This window comes from Orcinus orca, chromosome 3 (assembly GCF_937001465.1).
Source record: "Orcinus orca chromosome 3, mOrcOrc1.1, whole genome shotgun sequence".
Taxonomy (NCBI): Eukaryota; Metazoa; Chordata; class Mammalia; order Artiodactyla; family Delphinidae; genus Orcinus; species Orcinus orca.
This window is the reverse complement of record NC_064561.1, coordinates 112,949,781-112,977,637: the sequence shown is the minus strand read 5'-3', so window position 1 is coordinate 112,977,637 and position 27,857 is coordinate 112,949,781. Positions and strand designations below refer to the sequence as shown.

The 27,857-nt window shown below is 34.9% G+C and overlaps 1 protein-coding gene across 1 annotated transcript in view; it reads left to right on the top strand.

Annotated features, from left to right (window-relative positions):
* The window catches only part of ADGRV1 (adhesion G protein-coupled receptor V1), a 524,493-nt gene that overhangs the window by 233 nt on the left and 496,403 nt on the right, over positions 1-27,857 (top strand). Inside the window, exons 2-13 of the mRNA XM_004263660.2 lie at positions 2,186-2,335; positions 3,153-3,248; positions 5,996-6,100; positions 7,505-7,618; positions 9,884-10,449; positions 10,822-11,092; positions 11,462-11,791; positions 18,220-18,396; positions 20,611-20,834; positions 25,480-25,606; positions 26,602-26,787; positions 27,545-27,725. Coding sequence (XP_004263708.1) covers positions 2,186-2,335; positions 3,153-3,248; positions 5,996-6,100; positions 7,505-7,618; positions 9,884-10,449; positions 10,822-11,092; positions 11,462-11,791; positions 18,220-18,396; positions 20,611-20,834; positions 25,480-25,606; positions 26,602-26,787; positions 27,545-27,725 — 2,527 coding nt within the window. The remainder of the gene's footprint in view (positions 1-2,185; positions 2,336-3,152; positions 3,249-5,995; positions 6,101-7,504; positions 7,619-9,883; positions 10,450-10,821; positions 11,093-11,461; positions 11,792-18,219; positions 18,397-20,610; positions 20,835-25,479; positions 25,607-26,601; positions 26,788-27,544; positions 27,726-27,857) is intronic.

Below are 27,857 nucleotides of genomic sequence, written 5' to 3'. Positions count from 1 at the left end.
TAATTTCAGTGATAAGAATTTTTTAACTCTTTGAGTAGTTCCATTATGATAAACAATTTGCAGATAAACGATTTATTCCTTTTATATCTGTTAGAGGTTTATAGAGTGCTCTAAGGTAGCATGTGCATTTGACAGTAAAGATACAGTATTTTAAAGATATAGGCTGATTATTTTTAAATGTTCGTATATTTATTTTAAAACAAATAAAACCCCAAGATATGAAGAAGTATTTCTAAGTAAAAGAACATTTTATTTTGGATAACTTGAATTCTCATTATCTCTGCTTGGATTTATTACTTAGTATCAGGTGGCTTAGAGAAAATATATGAAATATTTAAATGTAGAGAAATGGCAATTAAAAAAAACCCTTACGTCAGAGAGCTCCTTTTTTGGGAGAAATTAAGTATATTAAGTAGAAGTTAGATGGAATTTGTTAAACTATTGCTCTATCTTGCACACAGTTTAGTTAGTAGATAGATTATATGTACATATATTTGTGTTTAACCAGAAAATCATGTCATATGACCACTGAGGACATTGATATATTTGAGACCCAAACTACTTGGAATTTTTATTTTAAAAAATAAGGTTTTTTTTTTTTTTTCTTTTCTGGTACGTGGGCCTCTCGCTGTTGTGGCCTCTCCTGTTGCGGAGCACAGGCTCCGGACGCGCAGGCTCAGCGGCCCTGGCTCATGGGCCCAGCCGCTCCGCGGCATGTGGCATCCTCCCGGACCGGGGTATGAACCCGTGTACCCTGCATCGGCAGGCAGACTTTCAACCACTGCGCCACCAGGGGAGCCCCTCAAAATAAGTTTTTAAACAATAGGTTAAATCGTCACATTGGGACACACTGTAAAAAGACACAAAGAAGAAAAACTATCTATGAAAGAAACACAGTATTATAATTTGGTGCATTGCTTTTAGTTTTTAATTTATGACATGTATATACATTTATTGAATTTATTTTTAGTTTGAGTATGTATTATATTTAATAACTTTTTACATATAATTTTGATCGTATCGTAATAATTTTTTCAGGTTGCTCTGTTGTATTCACAACTTTTCTTGATGGTGGGGTCATCATTTCCCAGTCATTTCTCAGCAGTTTTTCATAGAGGTTGCTTCCAATTTTTGCTGTTGTAAATATTGCTCTGATGAAACTGTTTTACGTACATATCAATTTTTGTATATTTTGGATTGTTAAATGATTTTTTGGGTTGGATTACTGTGGTTTTACTCTTCATTTGTATCAGTGTCTCTTGATATTTAATGCTTTCTAAAGAGACTGTGCCACTTTTTTTGTGTCACTTTTTATATTAAGGTGTGAGAACAAGTTTTCCAACACCCTTAACAACTTACTTGGATTTTTCAAGTATTTAAAACTAACTTTATTTTGTAAATGAGAACTAGAAATTGACTACAATATCCCTATAGACATCCTTCATTTTTAGTTTATACTAAATCGTTTTTTTTTTCTAGTAGCTAAGTTACTCATTTTGGGTTCTTTGGCAGAAGAAATCTCATTTGGATTTGCACAAGAAGTTGCCCCATTATAATTTCATAATTATTGCTCCCTTGAGAATCTTAGCAATGCTGATGTTACAGAATGAGGTCTTAAAAAGTTTTGAGGAAAAATTTATAATGACTAATAAATTGGTATGCTAAAAGAATTGGGTCCTTATTGGTGTTGTGGGAGAATATAAATAAAACTTCAGGTTTAAAGTTTTGGAAAGAGTAGTTTCTTTAAAACCGATAGGGAAATAATTGATTTTCCTGATGTATTTTGGCTACTTATACCTCTTCTTTGGGAGAGTTTTAACTACAATTTGTCTTCCCTGTTAGGTTTGCTGTAATCCACTTCACATCAATCAAGAGGCAGAGAAAAAAATTTCACATCATTACTTTCCTTTATAATTATTACTTTTCTGTGAGGAATCTAATGATTCCTTTACCTTCTAGAGCGTAAACAAATGTTTTTATATAGAATCATTTCTTCTTATAATGCTTTTTTTAAGGTGATTTTTTTTGGTTGTTAGATATTTGTTTTGTTTTTCCATATCCTGTTTATAAACATCAGTGTCATTTGATGATTCATGTTTGTTTTGCCTGTTAATTGCTCTAATTAGCATCAATTTTGCTTGTCCTGACACTGTGTTATGTAAGAACTGTGTTTTGCATTTGATAGCTGTATGGAGATGACACCGGTGACTTTTTTGACACGTATGCTGCAGCTTTTATACCTGTTGGAGAAACAAATAGGACGGTGTACATAGCAGTATGTGATGATGATTTACCGGAGCCGGATGAAACTTTTATTTTTCACCTAATTTTACAGGTAAGTCCTTTTTTCCCCAGTAAGCTTAAACTCATAAAAATCTTACAATGCTTAAAAATCATTTTCTCTAGAGATGAGCCAATTTAAGTGCCTGGTGGTGGTTTTCATAGAAGCCAGAACTGACAGTCTCTTTGGCAATTCCACGGTCTGGTTATTCCTCAGACAATCTTGTTTAGAAGATTCTACAGCTAGTTTTTGGATTAATTCAGCTTATTTAGGAATTGCCATGACAGATGCTCAGGAAAACCTTGTCTTCCCTTTGGCCCTTTTCTCTTTTATCCCTCTTCTGCTACCAGATGCACAAAGAATGACCGTGACTTCTGAGTTCAAAGGAGAAGGGTACAAAAAGCAGGCTTGGCAGTGGGAGGTCCCTGTGCCTTAGAATAAATTTGGAGCGCCCCTGGGAAAAATGCTTGACTAGCCTAAGGTTTAATTGTCCTTTATGGCTGAGGCAGTGACGGCTAACACTGCTCTACTTAATTTTTCTGAAGTGAATTGAGAATTTTTTTGTTACTTAATTCTCTGTTATATTGGTAATGAAATTAGAATATATTACTAGCCAGTGATTATTTATATTTATAACAATTTATATTTTAATAGTGATTAATGGTTTTCAAAACTCTTTTGAAGAATTCTTGTTTAGAACTTAACCACGTTGACTTAGTTTTAATGTATTTTCTTAATCTATGCATTAAAAATATACTTGTATTTTTATTCATATTCTGAATGATTACATAAAGACCAAAATCCTTTTAAAATAATCTCTTTTTTCCTCTTATGTTTAATTGCTTAATTTACTTTTGGGCTTTTATTTTAGAAACCTTCAGCAAATGTGAAGCTTGGATGGCCAAGGACTGTTACTGTGACAATATTGTCAAATGACAATGCATTTGGAATTATTTCATTTAATATGGTATGGTTATAATTTTTTTTTTTTTTTTTTGGTATGCGGGCCTCTCACTGTCGTGGCCTCTCCCGTTGCGGAGCACAGGCTCCGGGCGCGCAGGCTCAGTGGCCATGGCTCACGGGCCCAGCTGCTCCGTGGCATATGGGATCTTCCTGGACCGGGGCATGAACTCGTGTCCCCTGCATCGCCAGGCAGACTCTCAACCACTGTGCCACCAGGGAAGCCCTATGGTTATAATTTGATGAATCTTGTGGTTGCTTAGATAACCGTCTATTAAATTTTGTGATTACTTTCTATGCTACCTAGAATCATCCTGTCTTTTGATATATAAATAAAATTTGGTCTAACTCCATCTGTATTCCACATTCTGTAGACTGTCCTTTTGTTTTACCTAAGATTTCTGTGAAATGAGGGGACCCCTATGATCGTGGTCATCTCTTGCCCTAATCTCTTTCTGCTGATCATTTCACCTGACTCATTTGTTACCTCCTCTGGTGGTCTCTAACTCACATGTTGTCCTTGTCAGTTTGGTCTGCTATAACAAAATACCATAGACTGGGTGGCTTAAAAACAACAGAAATTTATTACAGTTATGGAGGCTGAGAAGTCCAAGATCGGGGCTTTAGCAGATTTGGTGTTTGGTGCAGGCTGACTTCCTGGTTCATAGACAGCTGTCTTTTTGCTGTGTTTTCATGTGGTGGAAGGGGCAAGAGAGGTCTCTGGGGTCTCTTTTATAAACATACTAATCCCATTCATGAGGGCTCTGCTCTCATGACCTACTCCCCTCCCAAAGGCCCCAACTCCTAATAACATCACTTTGGGGGTTAGGATTTGAACATGAATTTTGGGGGGACACAAACATTCAGTCTGTAGCAGATGTAACACAGTTCCTTGTGCTTGATGTCCCCAACTGGCACTTCAAAAAGCATTGTCTCTTAGCCTCCTCTGAAAGTTTAGAGTGATTCTAGACAAGAAAAATATATTGAAAGAACACTGAAAAAACCTATAGTAAACTTACAATTGAATAGCAGATGTTATAGCTGTTAAATATAGTTATTCTATATTTATTCCCTACCCTGAGATTTTCCTATTAATTACTATTTCTTGAAGGTTAAAACTCCATGTCATCTTCCTCAGTTTTGCTCAACAGTTCATTTTTTTCTCCTTTATCACCAAATTCCTGTGTCCCTGGCCAGTCCTGTGTTCAGAGGGTTTTGTTCTTTAGAAAAAAACACACAACACAGGTCCCCCCCACCTTTGAGAGAAATTGTTTTCAGCTCTGAAATAAAAGAAAATTTATCTCAAGTAAAATTGGATATTGCAAGTAAGTTTTAGTCTACAATAAACTTCCTGGTGTGGAGTCTTTTTGAATCATGTTATTAATTATCATTATTAAAAGGTAATGTGACACTCCCCAGCTTTTTATTTATTTTCCAATTTAGATTGCTACTTCAGTTGGTGTATTGTATGTCATTTTCTTAGCACCTTGAATTATCTTTGAAACAAGGTGAGCTTTAGATAAATATGATCTTTATAGTTGCAGTATCTTTATTAAAATGGATATGTGAATAATGCCAAGGTAGTAGACGTTTTGTAACTTCCATTATATCAACATTTACAAAAATTAATTAATTAATCAATCGCTTCTATTTGAATGATCTGGAATTTTTAGTTAATTATGAACTAGGCTCCCTTAATTGCTTAATTTTTCTCCCTACTTCTTTTCCTCTACACTCACTCCCAACTTTCATCCCGCACCTCATACTGACTTGTTTAAAGGTTTCTTTCCTTCTTTCTTTTGACATTAAATTAAATATCTTAGCTGCTGGGAGTGAGTCCTAGTCTCTAGCATTTGTCCTAGGTCCCTGAGTGTTGTGATCTCAGAGCTGCCAGGAAGCCTCTGACTAGGCACCTGCCCTGTGTGATTAAAATTAAACTAAGTAACTGTTGAGCTCACAGTCGTTACTACATAGGCTGGCTTTGTTTTCCAGACTGCATGATGATTATATCGATGATGAAGGTAACGATGATGATGATAACAATTATAGCCAACATTTGCTGGGTCCTCACTGTGTGACATGTACTAGGATAAGCACTTAGACGTGCATTATTGACACCTCATCACAACTGTTTGAGACAGGCATTCCTATTCCTGTTGATGGATGGGGATACTGAGACTTAGTGTCACCTGTGGCCTTAGCTAGCGTGTACCTGCCCACTCATCTCTTCTACCCTGCCATGCCAACACTGTGCAACATTTGAAGTCCTGGCTTTTTCTTCCCCTCAGTGATCATGTCCTGAAAAAGTCATTAGCAGATGTCTGTTTTCAGTGGCTAACTGACCAATGAGGAGGGAACAGTGGTTGGGAGCAAGGCTGAACCGTAGTCCCAATGAGCTGCCCTGGCTTGGAGGCACAACTCATTTCTGTGACCTCCTGGGCCCCTGGGAGCATTTGAGTTCATCATCTTTCAATGAGATAACCTTTAAGATTCCTCAGCGGAACAGCTGCTTGTTGCTGGAAGCAGGACAAGAACCTACGTCTTTTGCCTGACTAGTTTTATGTTCCCTTTATACTATTATTTTAACCTTTTAAGCGTTATTAGCTACAGTTAGTGAATGCTAGGAAACCCCACATTTTTAGAGCACAATGTAGATTGATTTGTCTGTGGAAAATTAGGATTTCTAAGGTAACAGTTTGCATGAGCTCCTGTCTCTGAGTGATCAGCACCTAATGGTCTTTGCTCTTCCAATAGCCTTTCTCAATCACAGTGAGTGAGCCCCCGGGCAGAAATGAAACTGTGCCTCTTACTCTCATCAGAGAAAAAGGAACCTATGGGATGGTCAGTGTGACTTTTGAGGTAAGTTTACTCTGAAATCATTTTAAATGGTAACGCTTCAGAGTTCATACCAGATGGCTGTACTTTTAAAATCAAGGTCCTTTGTATAATAAGCATGACTCTTAATGAAAATAAAATAAAAGTAAATACTTTGATCATCTGATAAATTTCATGTTTAATATAAAACTGTTTTCCTTGCTTCTTGGATATACTGTGCTTATGTGAAACACAACATATCATTTTAGATTACAGGATAATAATAAACCACAAATTGAACAATAATGTTAATTCTATAAAATTCATAGAACGTTTATGATAAATCTTTTCAAGGATATAAAATTTTAAAATGCTCATGGGTTCCTTAGGCTTATATAAAATTATTTAATATGTAGTCTTCCCCCATATACATTCCCCATTTTAAAAAATATACTTAATGGATGGTGTTAACAGCAGTTGTACTCCAGAATTTGGAAGAAAATTGGCTGTAGAAACGATGAGGCATCATCAGGTTATAGTGTTTTCAACTCTCTATGGATGTCTGAAGTTATTTTATTAGCTCTTGAGCCTTCTGTTATGTTGAAATAATTACAGCTAACATTTGTGGAGCACTTAATATTGCCGTATACTGTTCTAAGTGCTTTACACTGATTATCGCTGCATGTAAACTGCAACTCTTCCCAGCACTCAATCTCCCTCGTGCCCTTTAAAATTTTTTCTCCATAGTACTTACCATCATCGGACACACATTTATTTATCTTCCATTTGTTCCTTTTCATTAAATGTAAGGTCCTGGTGGGTAGAAAGTTTGCCTTGTTCACTGCTATATCCTTAGTACCTAAAAAAGGGTTAGACACAGAGTACTTAATACTTTTCAAAAGGAATATGATTTTATTAAATATTCATATCTAGCCTGGAAAGTGGACATTATTACGCTCATGTTAAAGATGAGGAAAAAGCTGGACAGAGTTATTAAATACCTTGTCCAAGGTTACACCGCCAGTGGTGGAACTGGTATTTGATTCCGTTACTTAAGAGAGTACACTAATTGTGAATACATTCCGCTCCAGAAAAAGTACTTATAAGTTTTTTGTCAGGTTTAATAGTACGGTTGAGAAAAAAAGAGAAAGCTCTTAGAAACCATGTAGTTTAATGTAATTATAGTCAAGATCTGTAATTATATTACAGGCCTTGACTATCAGTTAGAAGGGCAGACTTAATATAGGTTAGTATCATTCTTCTTCTTCTTCTTTTTTTTTTCTTTTTGGTGGAAGTACCAGGATATATTTGTTTATTAAAAATTTTTTTTAAAGTATCATTCCTCTTGCAAAACATTTTTAACTAAATATGTCAGCTGATATCACAATAATGCTTTCTTATTCTTCTGAAATATTTCATGTTTATTGATGGCACTGTGTTTCCTTGCAGGTAGAGGGTGGCCCAAACCCACCTGAAGAAGATTTAAGTCCAGTTAAAGGGAACATCACTGTTCCTCCTGGCAGTGGAACAGTAGTTTATAACTTGACAGTTCTCGATGACGAGGTAGGATGTGTTAAGTGCTTAAAAGGGACAAGGCCTCTCTCTGTGTTACAGACATGTTAGAGAATATTATGTCAAGTATTAAATTATGTTCAGGATTTAAAATTATTCAACATAGTCCTATGTGAAGTTAGTGTATTATGGCCAATTATGCCTTAGCTATAAATATCTCTTGTTAATATTTATCTTATTTAATTCACATGAAGTTGTGTATCTAAAAGGTGATGAACTTGCATGTAACTGACAACCACACTTAATACAAACATTTAAGCATTTTGTAAACCTTGATGATTGATTTTGCTCGTGATTTCAGTTTTGAGCAGGTACGGTACTACTTACCCAGCATAAATATTTTACTATAAAAGCAAAGAAAATTTGGTTGCATATGATATTCATTTTTTTTAGATATTTTAAATGTTTACATTCATAGGAAGGCTTTTGTTATTTTTAATTTCACATTGAAGCTACCAAGGATTGAGATACATGACACAGCTAGTTTAACTGCTAAGGAAAGAATGAATTTGAACAATATGTACAAGGATGTCCCCCATGAGCTAACCAAAAGAAAACATGACTTTTAATAAAATAATCTTAGTATTATTATTAGTAGTATTACTTAGTAGTATTATCAGAAAAAAAGGGAATAGCTGGGAATTTATCCCCCTACCTTCCCACAAAAAAAATCATGAAACCAAATCACAAGAGAAGAAAAATGAATTAGAAGACATTATTAGAAAAAAGTATTTCTCTTGAAAAAATGAAATATTAGATAGCATTGATAACTCTTAATTCATCTGGTTGTGAAAGCTAACAAAAACCTTTTGTCTATAGATCCTGGAACATTTAACAGGTTATAATTTGGGGGCAATGATTAATTATACATTTTAATTATAAATTTAAAAGATCATCTTCTGAGGATCTACTATACAGCATGGTGACTATAGTTAATAGTATGGTATTGTATACTTAAAAGTTACTGAGAGTAGGATTTAGGTATTCTCTCCACACACACACACACACACACACACACACACACACACACAGAGTTAACTATGTAAGGTGATAGATGTGTTAATATCTTGATCTTTGTAATCACAATGTATATGTATATCAAATCATCATGTTGTACCCCTTAAATATATTAGTTATATTTGTCGATTATTCCTCAATAAAGTTGGGGGGAAAAGATCATCAATCAAATCATTACATTTTCTTTTTTGAGATAAATAGCTTTACTTTTTATATTTCTATTGATGGAGGTAAAACTATATATTTTTTCACTTTCAATCATTTATAATGAAGTAAAAACTCAAATAGCACAGTAGAGATAAGTCCTAGGATTTCTGTGTAGTTAAAAAAAAAAAAGTTTCGGGACTTCCCTAGTGATGTAGTGGTTAAGAACCCGCCTGCCAATCCAGGCGTCACGGATTCGAGCCCTGGTCCAGGAAGATCCCACATGCCTCAGAGCAGCTATGCCCATGCGCCACAACTACTGAGCCTGTGCTCTAGAGCCTGTGAGCCACAACTACTGAAGCCCGTGCACGCCTGTAGCCCGTGAACTGCAACTAGAGAAGCCACTGCAATGAGAAGCTTATGCACCGCAATGAAGAGTAGCCCCCGCTCGCCGCAACTAGAGAAAGCCTGCGCACAGCAACAAGGACCCAACACAGCCATAAATGAATAAATTTATTTATTTATTTATTTATTTTTAAAAAGTTTCATTTTAACAGTGTCATCATTTTGCCTAATAGTGACTCTTGTAGCTTGTTCTCTAGAGAGACATGATATGTATTTTGAAAATCATGTGATTGGTATCATATGTTTAAATCTTGAGATAGAAACTGTTTAGAGAGAAGCAAGAATAATTTGACATGATTGAAAACTAACAATTTGTATGTGATGTTAATGTAGTTTTCCAGATTCTTATCTATTATCAGACCTTGAATGCTGCTTCTGACCCTACCCACCTGATGAAACTAGTTTTTACTGTCAGATCTTTAGTTATCTAAAGATTGATCAAGGTTGAAAGCCATTATACTGATACTTGCTTACTTGTTCTTATCATTGCTTTATCTAAAATATGTTGTTTACCTTTGGAAAATATTTTAGTAAATAGACACTGAACAAGCCTCTTTATCTACTCCCTTCAGGTAAAGATTTTTTTATTTCTATGTAATTGCATTGAAACAGAGGGACTTTTCACACTTTGGTTTTTTTGCAGGTGTTTTGGTTATTGATGTTTTACCACTGTTTATATTTCTCTGACAGGTACCAGAAAATGATGAAATATTTTTGATTCAGCTGAAAAGTGTAGAAGGAGGAGCTGAAATCAACACCTCCAGGAGCTCAGTTGAGATCATCATTAAGAAAAATGACAGTCCTGTGAGATTCATTCAGAGTGTTTATTTGGTACCTGAGGAAGACCACATACTCACAATTCCAGTGGTTCGTGGAAAAGATGACAAGGGAAATATGATTGGATCTGATGAATATGAAATTTCGATCAATTATGTTGTTATAACTGGGAATTCAACAGCACACGCCCAGCAAAATTTAGACTTCATTGATCTTCAGCCAAACACAACTATTGTTTTTCCACCTTTTATTTATGAATCACACCTGAAATTTCAAATAATTGATGATGCCATACCAGAGATTGCTGAATCATTTCATGTTATGTTACTAAAAGATACCTTACAGGGAGATGCTGTGCTATTAGTCCCTTCTGTTGTACAAGTCACCATTAAGCCAAACGACAAACCTTATGGTGTCCTCTCATTCAGCAGTATCTTGTTTGAAAAGACAGTTATAATTGATGAAGATACAACATCAAGGTAGGGTTTATTTTAAATGTTGTATTGCTACAATTATTTTAGTATGTTATTCCAAGATTTAATATTTGTGGTGTTGGACACAGTGCTGAACTGTTAAGTGTATGTGTCATTTCCTTGACCATGGTTTCACTGTTTTTTTTCTATTTTGGGAGTGATATTTAAATCACATATTTAAATATGCAAGTTAATTCACATTATGGTAGTTTCCTAGGGCACATCTACATATCTACTCCTTCATATTAAAAACAGTCATTCTTTATGATTTGGATTCTGCTTTTACCAGTGTCTGGTGGCCACCTTGACATTGAAAATGCCCATTTTAAGGGAAATAGAGTGTATTATATGACCATATATATATTTTTTTAATTCTAGATTTGAAGAAATTACAGTGGTTAGAAATGGTGGCACTCATGGGAATATTTCTGTGAACTGGGTATTGACACGGAATAGCAGTGATCCTTCACCGGTAACAGCAGATATCAGACCAAGTTCTGGAGTTCTCCATTTTGCACAAGGGCAGATGTTGGCATCAATTCCTCTTACTGTGGTTGATGATGATCTTCCAGAAGAGGCAGAAGCTTACCTACTTAAGATTCTCCCTCATACAATACGAGGAGGTGCAGAAGTGAGCGAACCAGCAGAGGTAGATCTCTTATTATGCTTTACTTGTGGGAATATTTCTGTGTCATAGAACAGCTGAAGAACTTGACCACACAAAGCACATTTATGTTTAGTTTGATGTGACAGGAAGAGCACTGGTTTTAGAAATGGTGGTTACTTCCCTTGCTGAAGGTTGTCCCTCTGTAAATAAAAAGTTTGCTCTTAAAAAAATTCCACAAAGTTTTCAAATGTGTTTTTGATTCATCTGTTACTCTATTACCTATGAGAGTAATCATTTTTAGATGTGATACATAAGTAAATATTAAAATTCAAAATAGCCTAGAAAATAAACCGTTTGGTAATCTCAGATGTGAGAATTCTGCACTTTAATATTTTATTCCTTTATCTGCAGCTTTTGTTCTACATTCAGGATAGTGATGATGTTTATGGCCTAATAACATTTTTTCCTATGGAAAACCAGAAGATTGAAAGTAGCCCACGTGAACGATATTTATCCTTGAGTTTTAAAAGACTAGGAGGAACTAAAGGAGATGTGAATATGTTTTATTCTGCACTTTATATTCCTGCTGGAGATGTGGACCCTTTGCGAGCAAAAGATGGCATCTTAAATATATCCAGGAGAAGCAGCCTCATTTTTCCAGAACAAAAAACCCAAGTCACTGTAAAATTACCACTAAGAAATGATGCATTCCTTCAAAATGGGGCCCACTTCCTAGTACAGGTATTTGAATGATTAAAATAATCTCAACTTTGGTTAAACTACAAGTGTGCTTATCTGTGTGAGAGAGTTAACCAGTCATTATTTTGCCTTCATTTATATTTTGGATTCTGTTGCTTACTAGAAGTTATGTAGGGAGTCCAAAGAGAGCCTGTCTGCCCCAACACATATAAGGATGAATAAAACAAGGATTATACTAAAGTCTGTTTTAATCATGTGATAATAAAAGTAGATCAGACATGAAATGTAGGTCAGAATATAATGGATGATGTAATGGAGAAATTCATGAACTGTGAGTGGGGGAGGGCCAGGAGAGAGTGAGCCATTCTTTTGAGTTGATTTAGGAAAATTTGACGTAGGAATATAGTTTGTAGAATAAATATGTTTTTCATGATGGATGCTGCAGGGAAAGCATTCCAGAAATAAAAAAAGCAATATGAGAGAAATTGTGTATATAACTTTAAATAGTATACTAAAAAATCTATTAACTGTAGATAGAATCTATGGACTTCTATCTACTTAGTAAGAAGAAATAAGGGCCCTATATTTCTCCATCTTATCTCTTTTATTTCTTAACTTTTATTAACCAGAGCATATTTTTATTGCCAAAGTTTGAAACATCTGTACTTATTTATGCTACCATGGTTATGTTTTCCATATGGTTGGTATTGGTTGATTTTGAAAATTAGAAAGCAATAAAGGGTGCTTATCAAATTTTGGTTATGTAAATAAATTTAATGCAGAATCAGATAGTATGAATAGATCAATAAAGAAAGAATGTATGATCTATGTCACCATACATTTTGCTAAGTGGAATATATATGAAATGAAATCTCATATTCCATTAATTTCTTTGAATAGTACTGCATTTAAATTTGTTTCATATTTTCGCCTAGACTTTGTTTTATACTTTATTATTGCTTTCTCTGGAGTTTCTAATTGCCCCTTTTATTTATTTATTTATTTTTGGCTGCACTGGGTTTTCGTTGCTGCACGCGGGCTTTCTCTGGTTGCGGCGAGTGGGGGCTACTCTTCCTTGTAGTGTGCGGGCTTCTCATTGCGGTAGCTTCTCTTGTTGTGGAGCACGCTCTCTAGGCACACGGGCTTCAGTAGTAGTTGTGGCACGCGGGCTCAGTAGTTGTGGTTCGTGGGCTCTAGAGCGCAGGCTCGGTAGTTGTGGCACACGGGCTTAGTTGCTCTGCGGCATGTGGGATCTTCCCAGACGAGGGCTTGAACCCGTGTCCCCTGCATTGGCAGGTGGATTCGTAACCACTGCACCACCAGGGAAGCCTTGCTCTTTTTTATATGCCATTCTTACCAAATTAGGTCTTCCACCTGTCTTAGATGTGTTGAATGCTGAGTTTAGCTGTACCAACTGCTTTCTTCACTTGCTTCACGCCTGCTACTTGGGACTGTTTTTTTCTGAACTCCTCAGTTTTCTTGATTTCTTGCCTTTTACTTCTTGGATTGTGTTTTAGTTTTTTTTTTTTGCGGTACGCGGGCCTCTCACTGCTGTGGCCTTTCCCGTTGCGGAGCACAGGCCCCGGATGCGCAGGCCCAGCGGCCGTGGCTCACGGGCCCAGCCTCTCCGTGGCACGTGGGATCCTCCCGGGCCGGGGCACGAACCCGTGTCCCCTGCATCGGCAGGCGGACTCTCAACCACTGCGCCACCAGGGAAGCCCTGTGTTTTAGTTTTGTTGAAATATATCTATCCTCAAATACATGTGCAGAAAAAGTATGTGCAAGGTAAACTTTTTGAGTCTTTGAGCACTGAAAGTGAAATTTCATACATTGATAACTGGCTTCGTAGAATTTCTAGATTAAAGTAACTTCTTCTTCAGAACTTGAAAGGTATTGCCTTTTAGCTTCCAGAGTTGCGATTAGAAATTTGAGGGGAAAGAAATCATTTACCTTTAGGTTAACTTGCTCTTTATCTCTGAAAGCTTTTTTTTAAATCTTGGCATTCTGAATTTCTCAGGGCTGTGTCGTACCTTGCTTAGCACTTGGTGGGGTGGGCCCTTTTATTTTGAAGACTTTTGTCTTTTTTTTGGGCTAAGTCACTGCTCACGCTTGTATGGTTTGTGCATTAATTGCGGACTCCTAGTGGAGGTGTCTAGTGAGTGGCCCGTTATGGGGATATATGATTTGTCGGTACGTAGGGATGCCTTTTTGCAATATGCCTACATATAGGGAGACCTTTTGTCAGCATTCCAAAAGCTTTGTGGTGGGAGATCTGCTTTTCACCTTTATTATTATAACTATTATTATTATTCTATTGTGTCTCCTCGAAATGGGGAAATTATGATACGATGCATCCTTCTGTCTATGAGGATAACCCACTGTTATGGAGGACCCTTGAATTCTCTTCTTGGGGTGATGGGTGAACAGAACATGGTGTCATTCACAGTTGTTTCCATTCCCCCTGCAGCTTGTGGAATGCTCTTATGAGGTGACTGGCCAAATGGTGGGGGATCTGGGTCTGTGAAGTGGAATTGAGCAAGTGGTCAAGCCCATGGCCCTGACCCCATTGAGCAAGAAGTTAAGGCAATTAGAATGCTGCCATCAGAGCACATTTAGAGAGATATTTAGAAAATTTTAAAAAGCTTTAAGTTTGACCTTCTAAAAAACATGTCATAACTTACTTTTTAAAGTTGGTCCTTTTAATATATGGAAATACATACTAATTTCACCAGTTTGCAATTAGGGTAGCATTTCCCAAACTTAGGAATTCTCAGGTGCCTCTGGGAGATTTAAATAACTTGCTGAGAGGAGTGTCAGAGTTTATTGTGGGTTTTTGTGTTTTTTTTTTTTTTTTTGGCATCAGTGCTCTCCTTTGCCTTCTCTGTGGTTGGTGTCCTCTGTATTCAGAGCATTCTTATTAGTAGACATTGTCTTGGTCAGTTCGGGCTGCTATAAAGACTACCACAGACTGGGTGGCTTAAACAACGGACATTTACTTCTCACAGTTCTGGAATCTGGGAAGTCTGAGATCAGAATGCCGGCATGGTGGGGTTTTGGGGAGAGCCCTCTTCCTGGTTTTCAGACTGATGTCTTTGCTTTTTGTCCTCACATGGTGGAGAGAGAGAGAGAGAGGATGCAAGCTCTTTGGTGTCTCTCCTTATAAGGGCATTGATCTATCATGAGAGATCTACCCTCCTGACCTGATCACCTCTCAAAGGTCCCATCTCCAAATACCATCAAATTGGGCATTAGGGTTTCAACATATGAATTCTGGGTCTGGGGATACAAACATTCAATTCATAGCATATATGTTTAAGGCTTTTGTCCCTAGAACCTCAGTATTCAGTTCTCCCTCTGTCTCCTATCCTGCATAGGTCAAAACTCATATAAGAAACAAATTATTAAAACAAGTGAAATGAAGCAAAGGTTTCACACAGTTGCTTTTGCTTTCATGGAGGCCTGGGCATCCTGGAATTCCTGTAGTAGTTGCAGTGACATGACATGAGTTTGAGAACTGATGATGCAGAAGGATTGATTTTGAGTTGTAGAGAACTTTTCTGTTTTACATTTCTGATATCTTTTTTTACTCTGCCTCAAAACCAGTTTTTACTGTGGATAGAGACCCCGTATATCTATGCCAATATTAGTAACCTTTATATTAAGCTTTCAGTCTCTTGAAAATATCCAGTATCTCTATCCAAGTCGCTGCAGAGAATCCTTTTGTAAACAAAACTTTATTAAGAACCTTCAATCGGTCAAATATTATTCTAACTATTTTATTTCAGCATTCTATATGAATATGACAGAATTTATTTTAGACAACACTTGAAAAGAAAGGAAAAGCTTGAAGAAGCATGTAATATCTGAATTTTGGTGATCCCAGATTAGAAATCTGTTTGCACCACTAATTCCAGACTCAATTTTTTATCTATCTCTGTATTCAGTTGAAAAACAAAGGTCTTACAGTGCAGACAGTCAATTTAATGCTTTAGGACAAAAGGTCATTATTAGTCACTGACACAATTCCTTAAAGTTCAAAACAGCTGTAGGTTCTGGAAGGCTAGTTGGAATTAGAAGGTTGTGTAGTTTGTATAGTACGTAATGGATGAGCAACTCAAGAATAAGAGGCATCAGACTCTGCATGGAAAGCTGAATGAGGCTGAAGAAAGGAGAATCTGAGACATGAGCTCCTCATTCTTCAGTAAGCCTCTCAGCTAAAATACGTTAGTCTGGGATACCGTTTTTGGCAGGCATGGGGTTACTAATGTGCTGTCTCAGTTGCAAACTGTCTGGAAGCAAAGAACGACTCTTTATGAATGGAGTAGTTTGATTTAGCAGATGCTTAAGGAACCCAGACAAAAAGGCTTAGAGACTAGGAAATAAGCCATGGGAAATTAGCATTTTTCTTTTGATCAGTTCATTCCGTAGCCTTCTATATCTTCTTTATCTATATTTTCCAAAAATACTATATTTAGAATTAATTCTGTAACTGTTTTGATAAATGTAAGTAGAATATGAATTTTCTTCCTTTCTTTTTGAAAAGTTTTGAAGTAAAAATAAATCATTATTTTACTTGATATATTCAACAGTATTATCAGTTTAACTCTTTGTGAATGCATGAGAATGAGAGTGTTCATTCACAAACACGTGCTAACTCACACAAGACCAGTGTATTTTAAAAAGTCTTCACCTCCATCCAATGCACACTTTATATTTATATGCCATTCAAATATATATTTTTAGTTTCTTGTGCTATTTTTAAAGATAACTACATATATATGGGTATGTATATTCTTTTTCTCTAGAAGGAATGACAGTTATACTTACGTGGTTTTAACTATGTATCTTTATGTTTCATTTATTTTATAAAGTAAATGCAGTATCCTAAAGAACCGCATGTTATATTTTACTTGACTTAGTCCACATACCAGTATTTAGCAAAATTGGTCAGTCTGATTTCTTTTTTTTTCTTTTACCTGAGTGACTATTTACCAGTCATGGAATTTTTGATATTCTTCTCCTGTATATTATTTTCAAAGCAAAGTGTGTTACATTTAAAAAGGCATTCACTTTTACCCTTAAAATATGTATTGTTCATCACAAAATGTGAGCGTATGTGCAGGATCAGTACAGTCCTTGTCCACAGGTGTCCACAATATCAACTTAAATCACCAGTCTCTACAGGTGGTTACTTAGTATCATTGTTTCCACATTACAAAGCCTAACAGAGGGCTCTGAAGAGTGGGCAATCCATAATGCCCTGTTAAGTTCACAGTTGCTTTTTAACTTAAAATCTCTATGCTTTTTGCAGTCCTGTAATGATTGTCTATGCCTATACTCATGTGAACACTGTGAGGATTGATAAGTTGGATTTTGAAAAGTTAGAATATTAAGATGTTGAAAGTTTTGATACATCAGGATTCTTATAGAGCTCATTTTGTCTTGTAGGGATAAATCAACAAGTCTATTGTGTAGCTGCTGTACTTAATGTCATGTTGCAGGAAAATACTGAGAAAGACACAGACACACAAGAGGTTTATAGTCCTGTTGGGAAGTAAAAGTCTAGAACACACAAAATGCTGATAAGCAAGCAATATGTGAAGTTTAATGTTAATTTCCACGTTTAGTGAGTGTAGCAGTAGAAGTTCAGGAAGAGGTAGAAGAAAGAGGGCTGGAGAATCCAAGGAAATCTTCATGGGAGAGAGGGATATTTAACTAGTCTTTAAGAGCGAGTACATTTTGACTTGTGAGATGATGGAAGGAGGCCATTCTACATGAGGAGAAACTGTGAAAGTTACTCTGAAGGTCATGTTCATTAATCACAGGGACATTATATGTTATACATGTGTCACATTTCTTTAAACATAAAGACATATTAAGTCACATTTGGAGTTCTGAATGGTCTTCTGATCGTGAATTTTCTCTGGCAGAGAAGGGGAGTGGGTGATTTGATTGGAGGTGTGGGTCAGTGGAAGAGAGGAGGGAAATGTGGGCAACTCGCCAATATTTGGCTTTACATCAAGGTAGTTGGGTATAGGCAACAAGGAGGAAAAGCGGATGGTGATATTGGTGAAAATAGTGGTTAGAGGACATGGAGCAGAGATAGTGATTTCTCTTTGGCACGTTCTATCTGCAAGGTGTCTCTGTGATGTTTATGTCATATTCAGTGGCAGTTGGTTATAAAGATTTGGAATTTGAAGGAGAGATCCAGAGGTTATTATGGAGAGGGTATGGAATTATAAGATAAAGGTCTTAGGAAGAACCCTGGGGAATAATAATAATTGAGGATCAGAAAGAGCTCAAGAAGCCAGTGTGGGAGGTTGAATCAGATGGTGAATGAAGAAGGAAGTTGCCAAGTTATTGGTGGCCTTACCCATGCTTATTTTGTTTTCCCATGCAATTAGGACTTTAACATTTTTCTTAAAAATGTCTTTTCTTTCCATTTTTATGGTTTTTTTTGTTTATTATAGTTGGAAGATCTGGAGTTGGTGAATATAGTTCCCCCAATCCCACCCGTAAGTCCTAGATTTGGAAAAATCCGAAATATTTCTTTAGTGGTTACTCCAGACATTGCAAATGGAGAAATTGGCTTTATTAGCAATCTTCCAATCATTTTGCATGAACCAGAAGATTTTGCTGCTGAAGTGGTAAGTAGGCTTTTTCTTATTGATGGGGCCTAATGAGTTTGAGATAATGTAAAGACACTGTTTTTTTGAGGGGGAGGTCGGGTTAGTTTATAGAGTTAACAGATCTTGAAAAGCTTCACCATTTACAGCAAGCCTTCAATATGTAATTTGACATAAGTAACTGATGAATGTGTGATTTTCATCATCTTTTGCCATATTCGATAGAATAAAATTAGAATTAATTGCTCACAGCAAAAGTAGGATATTTTGATGACGCTGCATTCAGCTAGTGGTATGACATTTGGTAGAGTAATAGCCAAACACAATTTTTTTTTTATTGGCCAAGTCATATGTACCACAGGAATCCTTGACCTTTTCTATTTCTGAGCACTCCTCATGCTTGCCTTGGGCAGGATTCAGGTGACGTCCTATACTTGGTGGTGGAGGTGATGGTGGTAAAGTAGTGGATGCCAAATCTTCGGAATTTTATATATTTTTATATATATATATATATATATGTGTGTGTGTATATATATATACATATATATAATTTTATTTAAATATATATGTAAATTTCTGGATACACACACACGGACACACACAAACATGCTCACATATACAGCACGTCTCCCTGCCTCCCCCCACCCTGGTTGAATTTTCCTGCCATCTATATAGGGACCACTCTTGTTTTTGACCTTACCATTCCCTGAGCCACAGTCTGTCCCTAAAACCCTCTCCAAGTCTCTTACACTTAGATTCGGTTTAAACTGGGTTGCAGTTGAGATCAGGAATGTGGAGAGTTGTTTTTGTTATCAAAGCCTCATGTCAAAATATGGTGACCACAACTTCCTTTGTTTGTATATTTGATTCTGTGAATTGGCAGAGAAGCTCTATTTTTCAAGATGGTTTTGACTTTTTATATTTTCATAATATTTTAATATTTTTCTTCTAAAAACTAAAAAGTATTCAGTTTTTTCTGAAAGAATGGGTTGTTTTTATTCATTTATCTTACAAAGCTGTACATTTACCATTTCATATTTTTCCCTAGAGGGAAATTAGTTTCTAGGGAAAGTTTTGGGCTCTGTGAAACCTGCATTCTTCCCATCCTGGGAAACAGCAGAAAGAGTGAGAATTTCCCTTTGTTCTCTTTGTCCCCATCTACAGCCTGGCCACGCCCACCCTCTTGGGGTGATTTAAGGGCCCAGTCCTTTCTTACTTTTTTTTGTCTTTTCTAAGAATCTTACTTTGCTTGCTAGTCTACAGGCTTGACCGTTGCTAGCCAAATTAGAAGAATGGTTAGTGAGGAAATATCTTCCATGTTTTTCAAGATGGCCTATGTTCAAGGGCAAAGAGCAGAGGATACCTTTTTTAGCCACTTAAAAAGAATAGCATTATATACTATTAAATATTTGTTTACATTCTTTGTTTGAAAAAAACTTCATTATGATCTTCAGTGATCCTTTTCTTATACATATTTAAAGTGTGCTGCACTTAAATAAAACTACCAAATACAGTTTGTTTCAGAATTATTATAATAGTTTACATTTATTTAGCTCATGCTATGGAGAGACACTTTAATCTTCACCAGGAACTTGCAAAATAGGGAACCACTAGCTTCATTTCACATGTGGAAATTGAGGTCAGAGAGGTTAAGTAACTTGCCCAGGGTAACCCAGAGCCATGATTTGATCATCTGATTTTGTTTCTGCTGCATTTGTTGTGTTGGTTAGAAACATTTCTTATTTGTATTATTATTTTCTTATTTTGCCCCTTATCACGTTAGGATGCATTTGACATAACTGTGTACTTCCCAGATTTAGTCACAAAAGCTTATTTTTCACTTTGTACTGTGATATTAAATTAATTCTTTTTTTCAGAGAACCTCTGATGGAAATTTATTCTTTAGCCATTGTTCTGTGTTTTTCATGGTTCTTTGGCTTTTAAAATGAAGTCTTTTTGTTAAGACAAATCCCAGGTTAGGCGGGTTTTTGGGTGGGGGAAATTTAATAGAGAAGTTTGATTAGCAAAAACTAATATAAAATAGTCAAATCTGAAATTATCATCATACTTAAAGAAAGCTTGTTCAGTTGTGCTTTTAATATCATTTTAATTGTTCACTTCTCTATGCACAATACCTAAACATATTCATATAACAAGTGTATGCACTAACTGAAAAGCTTATGTAATTTGTGAGCATGTATTTCAGAAGAACTTGTTCTGTTTTCTTTTTATAAGGTATGCATTCCCTTACATCGGGATGGAACTGATGGCCAGGCTACTGTCTATTGGAGTTTGAAGCCCTCTGGCTTTAATTCAAAAGCAGTGACCCTGGATGATATAGGACCCTTTAATGGCTCTGTTGTGTTTTTATCTGGGCAAAGTGACACAACAATCAACATTACTGTCAAAGCTGATGACATACCGGAAATGAATGAGACGGTAACACTTTCTCTAGACAGGTAATAACCCATTTAGGTAATGTTTAGTGACATTTATATGTTCACGTTCTCTGAAATAATTTTGTTTCTTGTTTTAATTCTTTTCTCCACATAAAGTAAAAAGAAAAAACTAACTAGATAACGTCGTGCTGACCTTCTTCTGACTTTTCTGATGTTTGTTGATGGCTTTTTGTTAGACTGTTACAACATAGTGAACTCTTACCCTGCTATTTATCATGAAGAAACATTACATAGAGAATTTATGGAAGGTATTAGATACCTCTTAATCATAGCTAATATGTTGCTATGTTCAAAAAATAGGCAGCAGCAAACCCAAAATGTTAGGTTAGGCATACATCTCTGCTGGCTTCATTTTCATCAGGGAAGAGGATTAGAGCTTGTTTCAGTGAGTAAAAAGAAAGTGTTAATCTTCATATAATGAAATTCTCTTTTTTACATGGAATTTAACATTAAATAATACTAATTTTCCAGAGAATAAAAAATAATACAAATTTAAGGGGTATTTTTAAGTAATAATAAGGATTTAGTTAACATTTCTCAGTAAGTAATTTATATCAAGAAAATATCACAATCTCTCAAAGAGAAATTTTTTTCAGCGATTCAGAAAATTCCAAAAATAAAAAACTACTGTGCTTAATTGATGTTAATTAAAAAAATTGAAACCAAGCTTATCTACTACAGGTCTCTATATTAAAGTTGATACATATTAGAGAAGGTTAATATGTGACTTGAGGGCTTTGCAAAATTTTTATTTTAGAAACAATAAAATTCATAGATGAATCAATACCTGTTATTTTATACTGTTTTAATGAGGACTGAAGTAGTAATAATTATTTTATGTAACCCCTGGTCCTCTCCAAATTTTACTCTCAGTCTGTTGTAGGTTTTTCTATGTTGGTGTATTGTGTAAACACATTTTATAAACCTTATGAGTAGTTGTTTTTATTTTTATGTGGAAGAAAAATTCAGAATATAGGGAACAAATCTGTTGAATGTCTGCTGTTCATTTTGTGTGCTTTCAGTACCACATTGTGTTTTCTTCCTTTTTCTTAACATAAAAATTAAAACAAAACAAAATAGGCAAACAAACCAAAAAAAGCAAAAACCAAATACAAACACACACACACACACAAACACACATGCACAGTCTAAATGACTTATGGTTTTAATATATATTTTCCATTAAATCTTAAGGAAAGATATTTCATATGATGAAAAAATTGGTGAAATGTAAACTGAAAATTATTAGTTTTTCACTTGTGTGCTTTTTTTCCTTAAGTTAGATTTGAGTACTTATTAAATCAGTGGACAGTCTTAAAAACAAACTAAAGAAAAATGAACAGCAATTATAAACCAAAGAGGTAGCAATCTATAGGAACTTTGTTAGCTAAGCTGCAAGTTTCTGCTCTGAACTAAATGTCTAAAGAATGATTTAAATTATACCTCTGCAAGTTCATAAGTGACTATTCTTCATATTCTTTCAAAATAGTCATTTTCAACCTTATCATGTAAATCTTCGAAATTAACTAAATATAATTTTAAAGTATTTTCTCTCTCCTCTGGGTTAAGGCAGTACACAAGAAAGTATAAACCATGGGGCAGAGAATTTCAGAAATTAATGGTTCCTCTCTTTTCAAGTAGAAGAAATTAGTTCAAATTTATACTAAAATGTTTTAATGCAATTAGTAACTAGTGCATACTTGTATTATCTCAGTTGTGCATGAACAAATTACAATTCAGTGTTCTAAGACATTTAATTAAATAAATGTGACAATCTCGTATTTTATCAAAATCTCCGTCTCAATTTTGCAAATTTTTAACAAAACTAAAATGAAAGAATGAATGAATGCTACTGTGATTACAGTAAGTTACAATAAAATATTGCAACAAAAAATAATTAACACTTTATTGTGATACCATTTACGATTTTCTTTTAATGTCAAATTCAAATGAAAATTCTCTATATTTTAATTAAATAGAGATAAAAGTTACCCTGGTACTGAGTGATTTATGATGCTTCTAATACCATACTAATTAAAAATATTTTGTTGTTTAGTTCTCACCAAATCAGAAACAATATTATTATGCCAATTTATTTCAGAAAAAATTGTAATATATGTAGTATACAACTCCTTATTTATAGTGTTATTTGACTTGAAAAATGAAGCACTAGGACTCTACATTCTGACATGTTTCTCAAGGCTGTTTAAAAATACAGCACATTGGGAATTTGGCAAAGTGTTTAGATTTCCTGATATGAAGTTATATTTAAGTAATATTTGTCATAATTAAAAGATACAGCGATATCTTTTGGCTTCTTGAGTATATTCCTGTGCAAATGATGAAAGATATGTTTTTCTCTGCAGATAGAGTTTTTATATTTTCAAAGAATAACTGGCGTTAGATCTGAGGATGTGGGATTTTATTTTTTTGAAACCTAATTAAAGCTACTAAGTAATTAAAAGTCGGGCTGAATGAAATTTGCTCAGCTGCCGTGGTTTTGTGAGCGTGCACAGTGCTTGGCAGCCTCCAGCGCCTTGGAGCAGGCCTGGAAAGGAATGTCTTCAATGGGTCTTGACGTGCTGGCTGGTCATGGGGTCATCTTGCCTAAGTGGGAACTGCCGAACCTTTTGCTAGCATTTGTGAATAGCAAAGAACCCAGTGTGCAGAGTTCCCTTAAAGTGAATATGACTAGCTTGTGCAGGGGGAGGGAAAAAAGAGAGCTTTCTTTAGCTTTATTTTTACCCTGCCATTCACATTTCTAACAGTATTGGTGAGATTTTGGCAAATAGTGTCTCTGTCTTACCCCCCCCACCACGCCTCCCTTTCTTTCTGTGTTGACAGGGTAGAAACCGAAAGGTTTGTCGTGTATTTTGGGTAAGTGTGCTAAAGAATGTCTTGTTTTTGGTGATTCAACATTTTGCTTTGCAAGTCAGTGTTTTGGACAAGGCTGCTGTTCTGCATGACCACCAGTCTTGAGAGAGTTTGCTTGTCCACCTGCCTGTGCATGCTTTGTGTGTCCTTTCATCTTCTAATGATAAGCTTATATGAAGAGTTTTTTTTTTTGTATTAAGAGTTTTAAATTATGAATGCATTTAAGATATCTGATAAAATTTTTGAGAATTTATGTAATTTCATGTTTTGAAGAACTTAAAAATTTTAACTTTCCTTATAGTGTACATATAACCAAGAGAACAATTAGTGTCCTTTGCTTGTGAGATTCTTATTTAACATCTTTTATGAATCTTGTGGTTTAACAAAGAATTCAGAAGCAGGGCACTCATCTCTTCCATTGGTTTTTGAGTGCATCTAAGCAATTTCTTGCCTACATTCTCTCAGTTGTCGTATAAAGAACTTTTCAAAATTTTGCCTTTTTCCAAAAGGGTAGCATATTAAAAATAAATTCATTTGTTTAATGCTCAGAATGGATTTTTATATTTCACATTCTGATCGTGTTTTTTTTGTCTCTTAGCTTATATAGACATAGGAAATTTTAATTGATTAAAATATCAATGTAAATGAAATATGGACAAATTTGCAATGAAAATCATATGACTGCATTAATAATCCAAAAAGGATAACTATCTTATTATTTGGATTATATCTTCTGTGGCTACTAGTATGCTAGGTATTGGCTGTCGGATTTCCAAAAGCTGGGGAAAGATGTTAATTCAGATTCTCTATTACACAGGAAGTGTGCTGTCCTTTTTATATATTAATTGTGACTGCATTGTAATTTTGAGGTCTGATCAGCAGTACTTTTTGATTCAATAGAAAGTGACATTTGGAAAGGTTTAGAGCAGCTTGCAGGATTGAGAATTCTCAAAGAGTATGCTGGCTTTTAAACCCTCAGAGCGTTACAGTCCTAGTCCCTTTGATCATTCTAATTATAGGCTGAACATAAAAACCAGAAATAAAAAACATCTTGTTTTAATATGTTCTTCTGAGATTTGTATAGGAATTGCTATAGCATGTCACGTATCTCAGATCTATTCTATTCCATTTTTTTCATGTATGTCACGCATTTTCTTTTGTAATAAAACAAAAGAAAATGCGTGAGGTTAAAATCAAGGTGAATAGAATCATATTAAAGGTCACAAAGTATCTCTAAAATCTAATCACAATTTTATTTTTGGTGTGTCTTGCTTTAGTCCAAGCAGTTAACCAACTTGTATTCAGTTAGTATAATCTTACGTAATGAGTTTTTTTTTAAAGAAATTCATGTGTATGTAAAGTTAAAACAATTTTATTTAAATTATTTTTAAACTACATGTTACAAATTAACTTTTGCTAAAACTGGAAACAAATTTGTGAATTTGATACTACTTTATAAAATATATTTAAACCTTTGATTAATGTATTTTTAAGGTACACATGCAGTGTTTGGTTTCAGTCAAATATGAAAGAACCAATGAATTCAGAAATAGAAGTTCTCCCATAAATGTTATCAGTAAAACTGTTTTGATCTGAAGTGATTTTAATATACTTAAATTCAACTTAAATTTTACCTCCTAATAACCTTCATATTCATTATCTGAAGTGTTGTAAATATTTTAAATAAGACTTCAAAATTCAGAAGTAAGACTATAGGTAGTCTGTAAGACTTAGAAAGCCTGTAAAACTTTTTCCCCTCTGACTTCCCCAGGGTCAATGTGGAAAACCAAGTGCTGAAATCTGGATATACAAGCCGTGACCTAATTATTTTGGAAAATGATGATCCTGGGGGAATTTTTGAATTTTCTCCTGCTTCCAGAGGACCCTATATTATACAAGTAAGTATGAAAGAAACTTCAATCTATTCTGTACTCACAGCTTCAAAAGAACAATCTCAAAAGATTTAAGCTTTTGTGGACTTTTTTTTCCTGTCCTATATATGGTACTTTACTGACAAGAACACAGTTATCATCACTATTATTGTTATAATCATATAGATAGCATATAATGAGGGCCTTCTATATTCTCTTCCCTGTTCTAAGCACTTTGTAGTCACAGCCCTTACTCTTCACAATGAGTTAAAGAGGGCTGTGCTCTATTTCACATTTTACAAACGTGAAAAAGAGACACATTGGCATTTCTAGCTGAGCCTTAGACAGACTGCTTAAAGTTGTGATGCCAAACCTATTCAGTCCAAAATTCAGGGTGTGTGATTCTTTTGTTTTTCTTAAATACAGTTTTGAAAGGTTACTTTCCATTTACAGTTAGTACAAAATATTGGCTGTATTCCCCATGCTGTACTATATATCCTTGAGCCTGTCTTACACCCAATAGTTTGTACCTCCTCTCCCCAACCTCTCTGTTGCCCCCCCACCCACTGGTAACCATTAGTTTGTTCCTGTATCTGAATCTGCTTATTTTTTTGTTATATTCACTAGTTTGTTGTACTTTTTAGATTCCACATATAAGTGATAACATACAGTGTTTGTCTTTCTCTGTCTGACTTATTTCATTCAGCATAATGCCCTCCAAGTCATCCATGTTGCTTCAAATGGCAAAATTTCGTTCTTTTTAATGGCTGAGTAGTATTCCATTGTGTGTGTGTGTGTGTGTGTGTGTGTATATGTGTGTATATATATATGTGTGTGTGTATATGTGTATATATGTATATATATATATATATATATATATATATATACACACACACATACCACATCTTTATCCATTCACCTGTTGATGAACACTTAGGTTGCTTTCATATCTTGGCAATTATAAATAATGCTGTGAACATTGGGGTGCATGTATCTTTTTGAATTTTGTGGATTTTTTTAAGGAAGGAGAATCTGTAGAGCTCCACATCATCCGTTCCAGGGGAGCTCTTGTTAAGCAGTTTCTACACTACCGAATAGAGCCAAGAGATAGCAATGAATTTTATGGGAACACAGGGGTACTGGAATTTAAACCTGGGGAAAGGGAGATCGTAATCACCTTGCTATCAAGATTGGATGGAATACCAGAGGTATGGGATTTTATTTTTTCCGTGTGCTTTTGTGGAAAGTTGATAGTATCTTGTATATTATGAATATAAATATTTTGAACACTGGCAAGGAGATACAGGAAAGGAAGTGGGCAAGAAAGGATTGAGAAGTGCTTATGTTTGGAAAATAAAAAAAAAACAAGCTTAAGAAACAAAGTAAGACTTATTCCAATTTGAATTGTCCATGTTTGTTGTACATAAAGCAGTAGCAAACATCTGAAACGTTCAGTGTGTAATCAGTTTTCATCTCCTTTTAGGTTTATATATGTTAAACCTTATTTTATGTAATCTGTATTGACTGAACTTTCAGTGATACAGTTTTGAACTGAAGAAATTTTTCTGTAAAATCACTCTTTTAAAGGAAATAAATTTTAGTTGTATATTAAGGGAATCAGATATTGTTCCATTATGTTTACATACCATTGCATATGTAGCTTTTACATTAATTTTATTTTATTTACTCTTATTATTTTAAATGACTAGATCATCAGTGATAAGGTTAAGTCTTCTTACAATTTTAATATAGTATCATGGTTTATCTTTTCCCTTTTTGAATAATGTATACTTATATCTGATGTCTCTCTTAATTGATGGAAGGATGTTAAAAATTAAAAAAAATCAGCTTTGTTTTTTCAGTGAGTGGCATGTTTGTGAAAAGCTGATTCTTGAATATATATATTTTAATTTCCTCTGAAAATTTCAACTTTATATTTTTCCTAATTTAACATGTTCATTTTAGTTGGATGAACATTATTGGGTGGTCCTCAGCAGCCATGGTGAACGGAAAAGCAAGTTGGGAAGCGCTACAGTTGTCAACATAACGATTCTAAAAAATGATGATCCTCATGGGATTATAGAATTTGTTTCTGATGATCTAATTGTTACGATAAATGAAAGTAAAGGAGACGATACCTATAGTGGTAATTTATTCTACTTTTTATATTCTATTACTGTTTACTAAAGAAGAAATTAGTCATGTGCTTAGTTTATTTCTTTAGTAAATAGTTATTTTTAGTTGTCCAACTGCTGAGAAATTACATGTAGTACAGAAA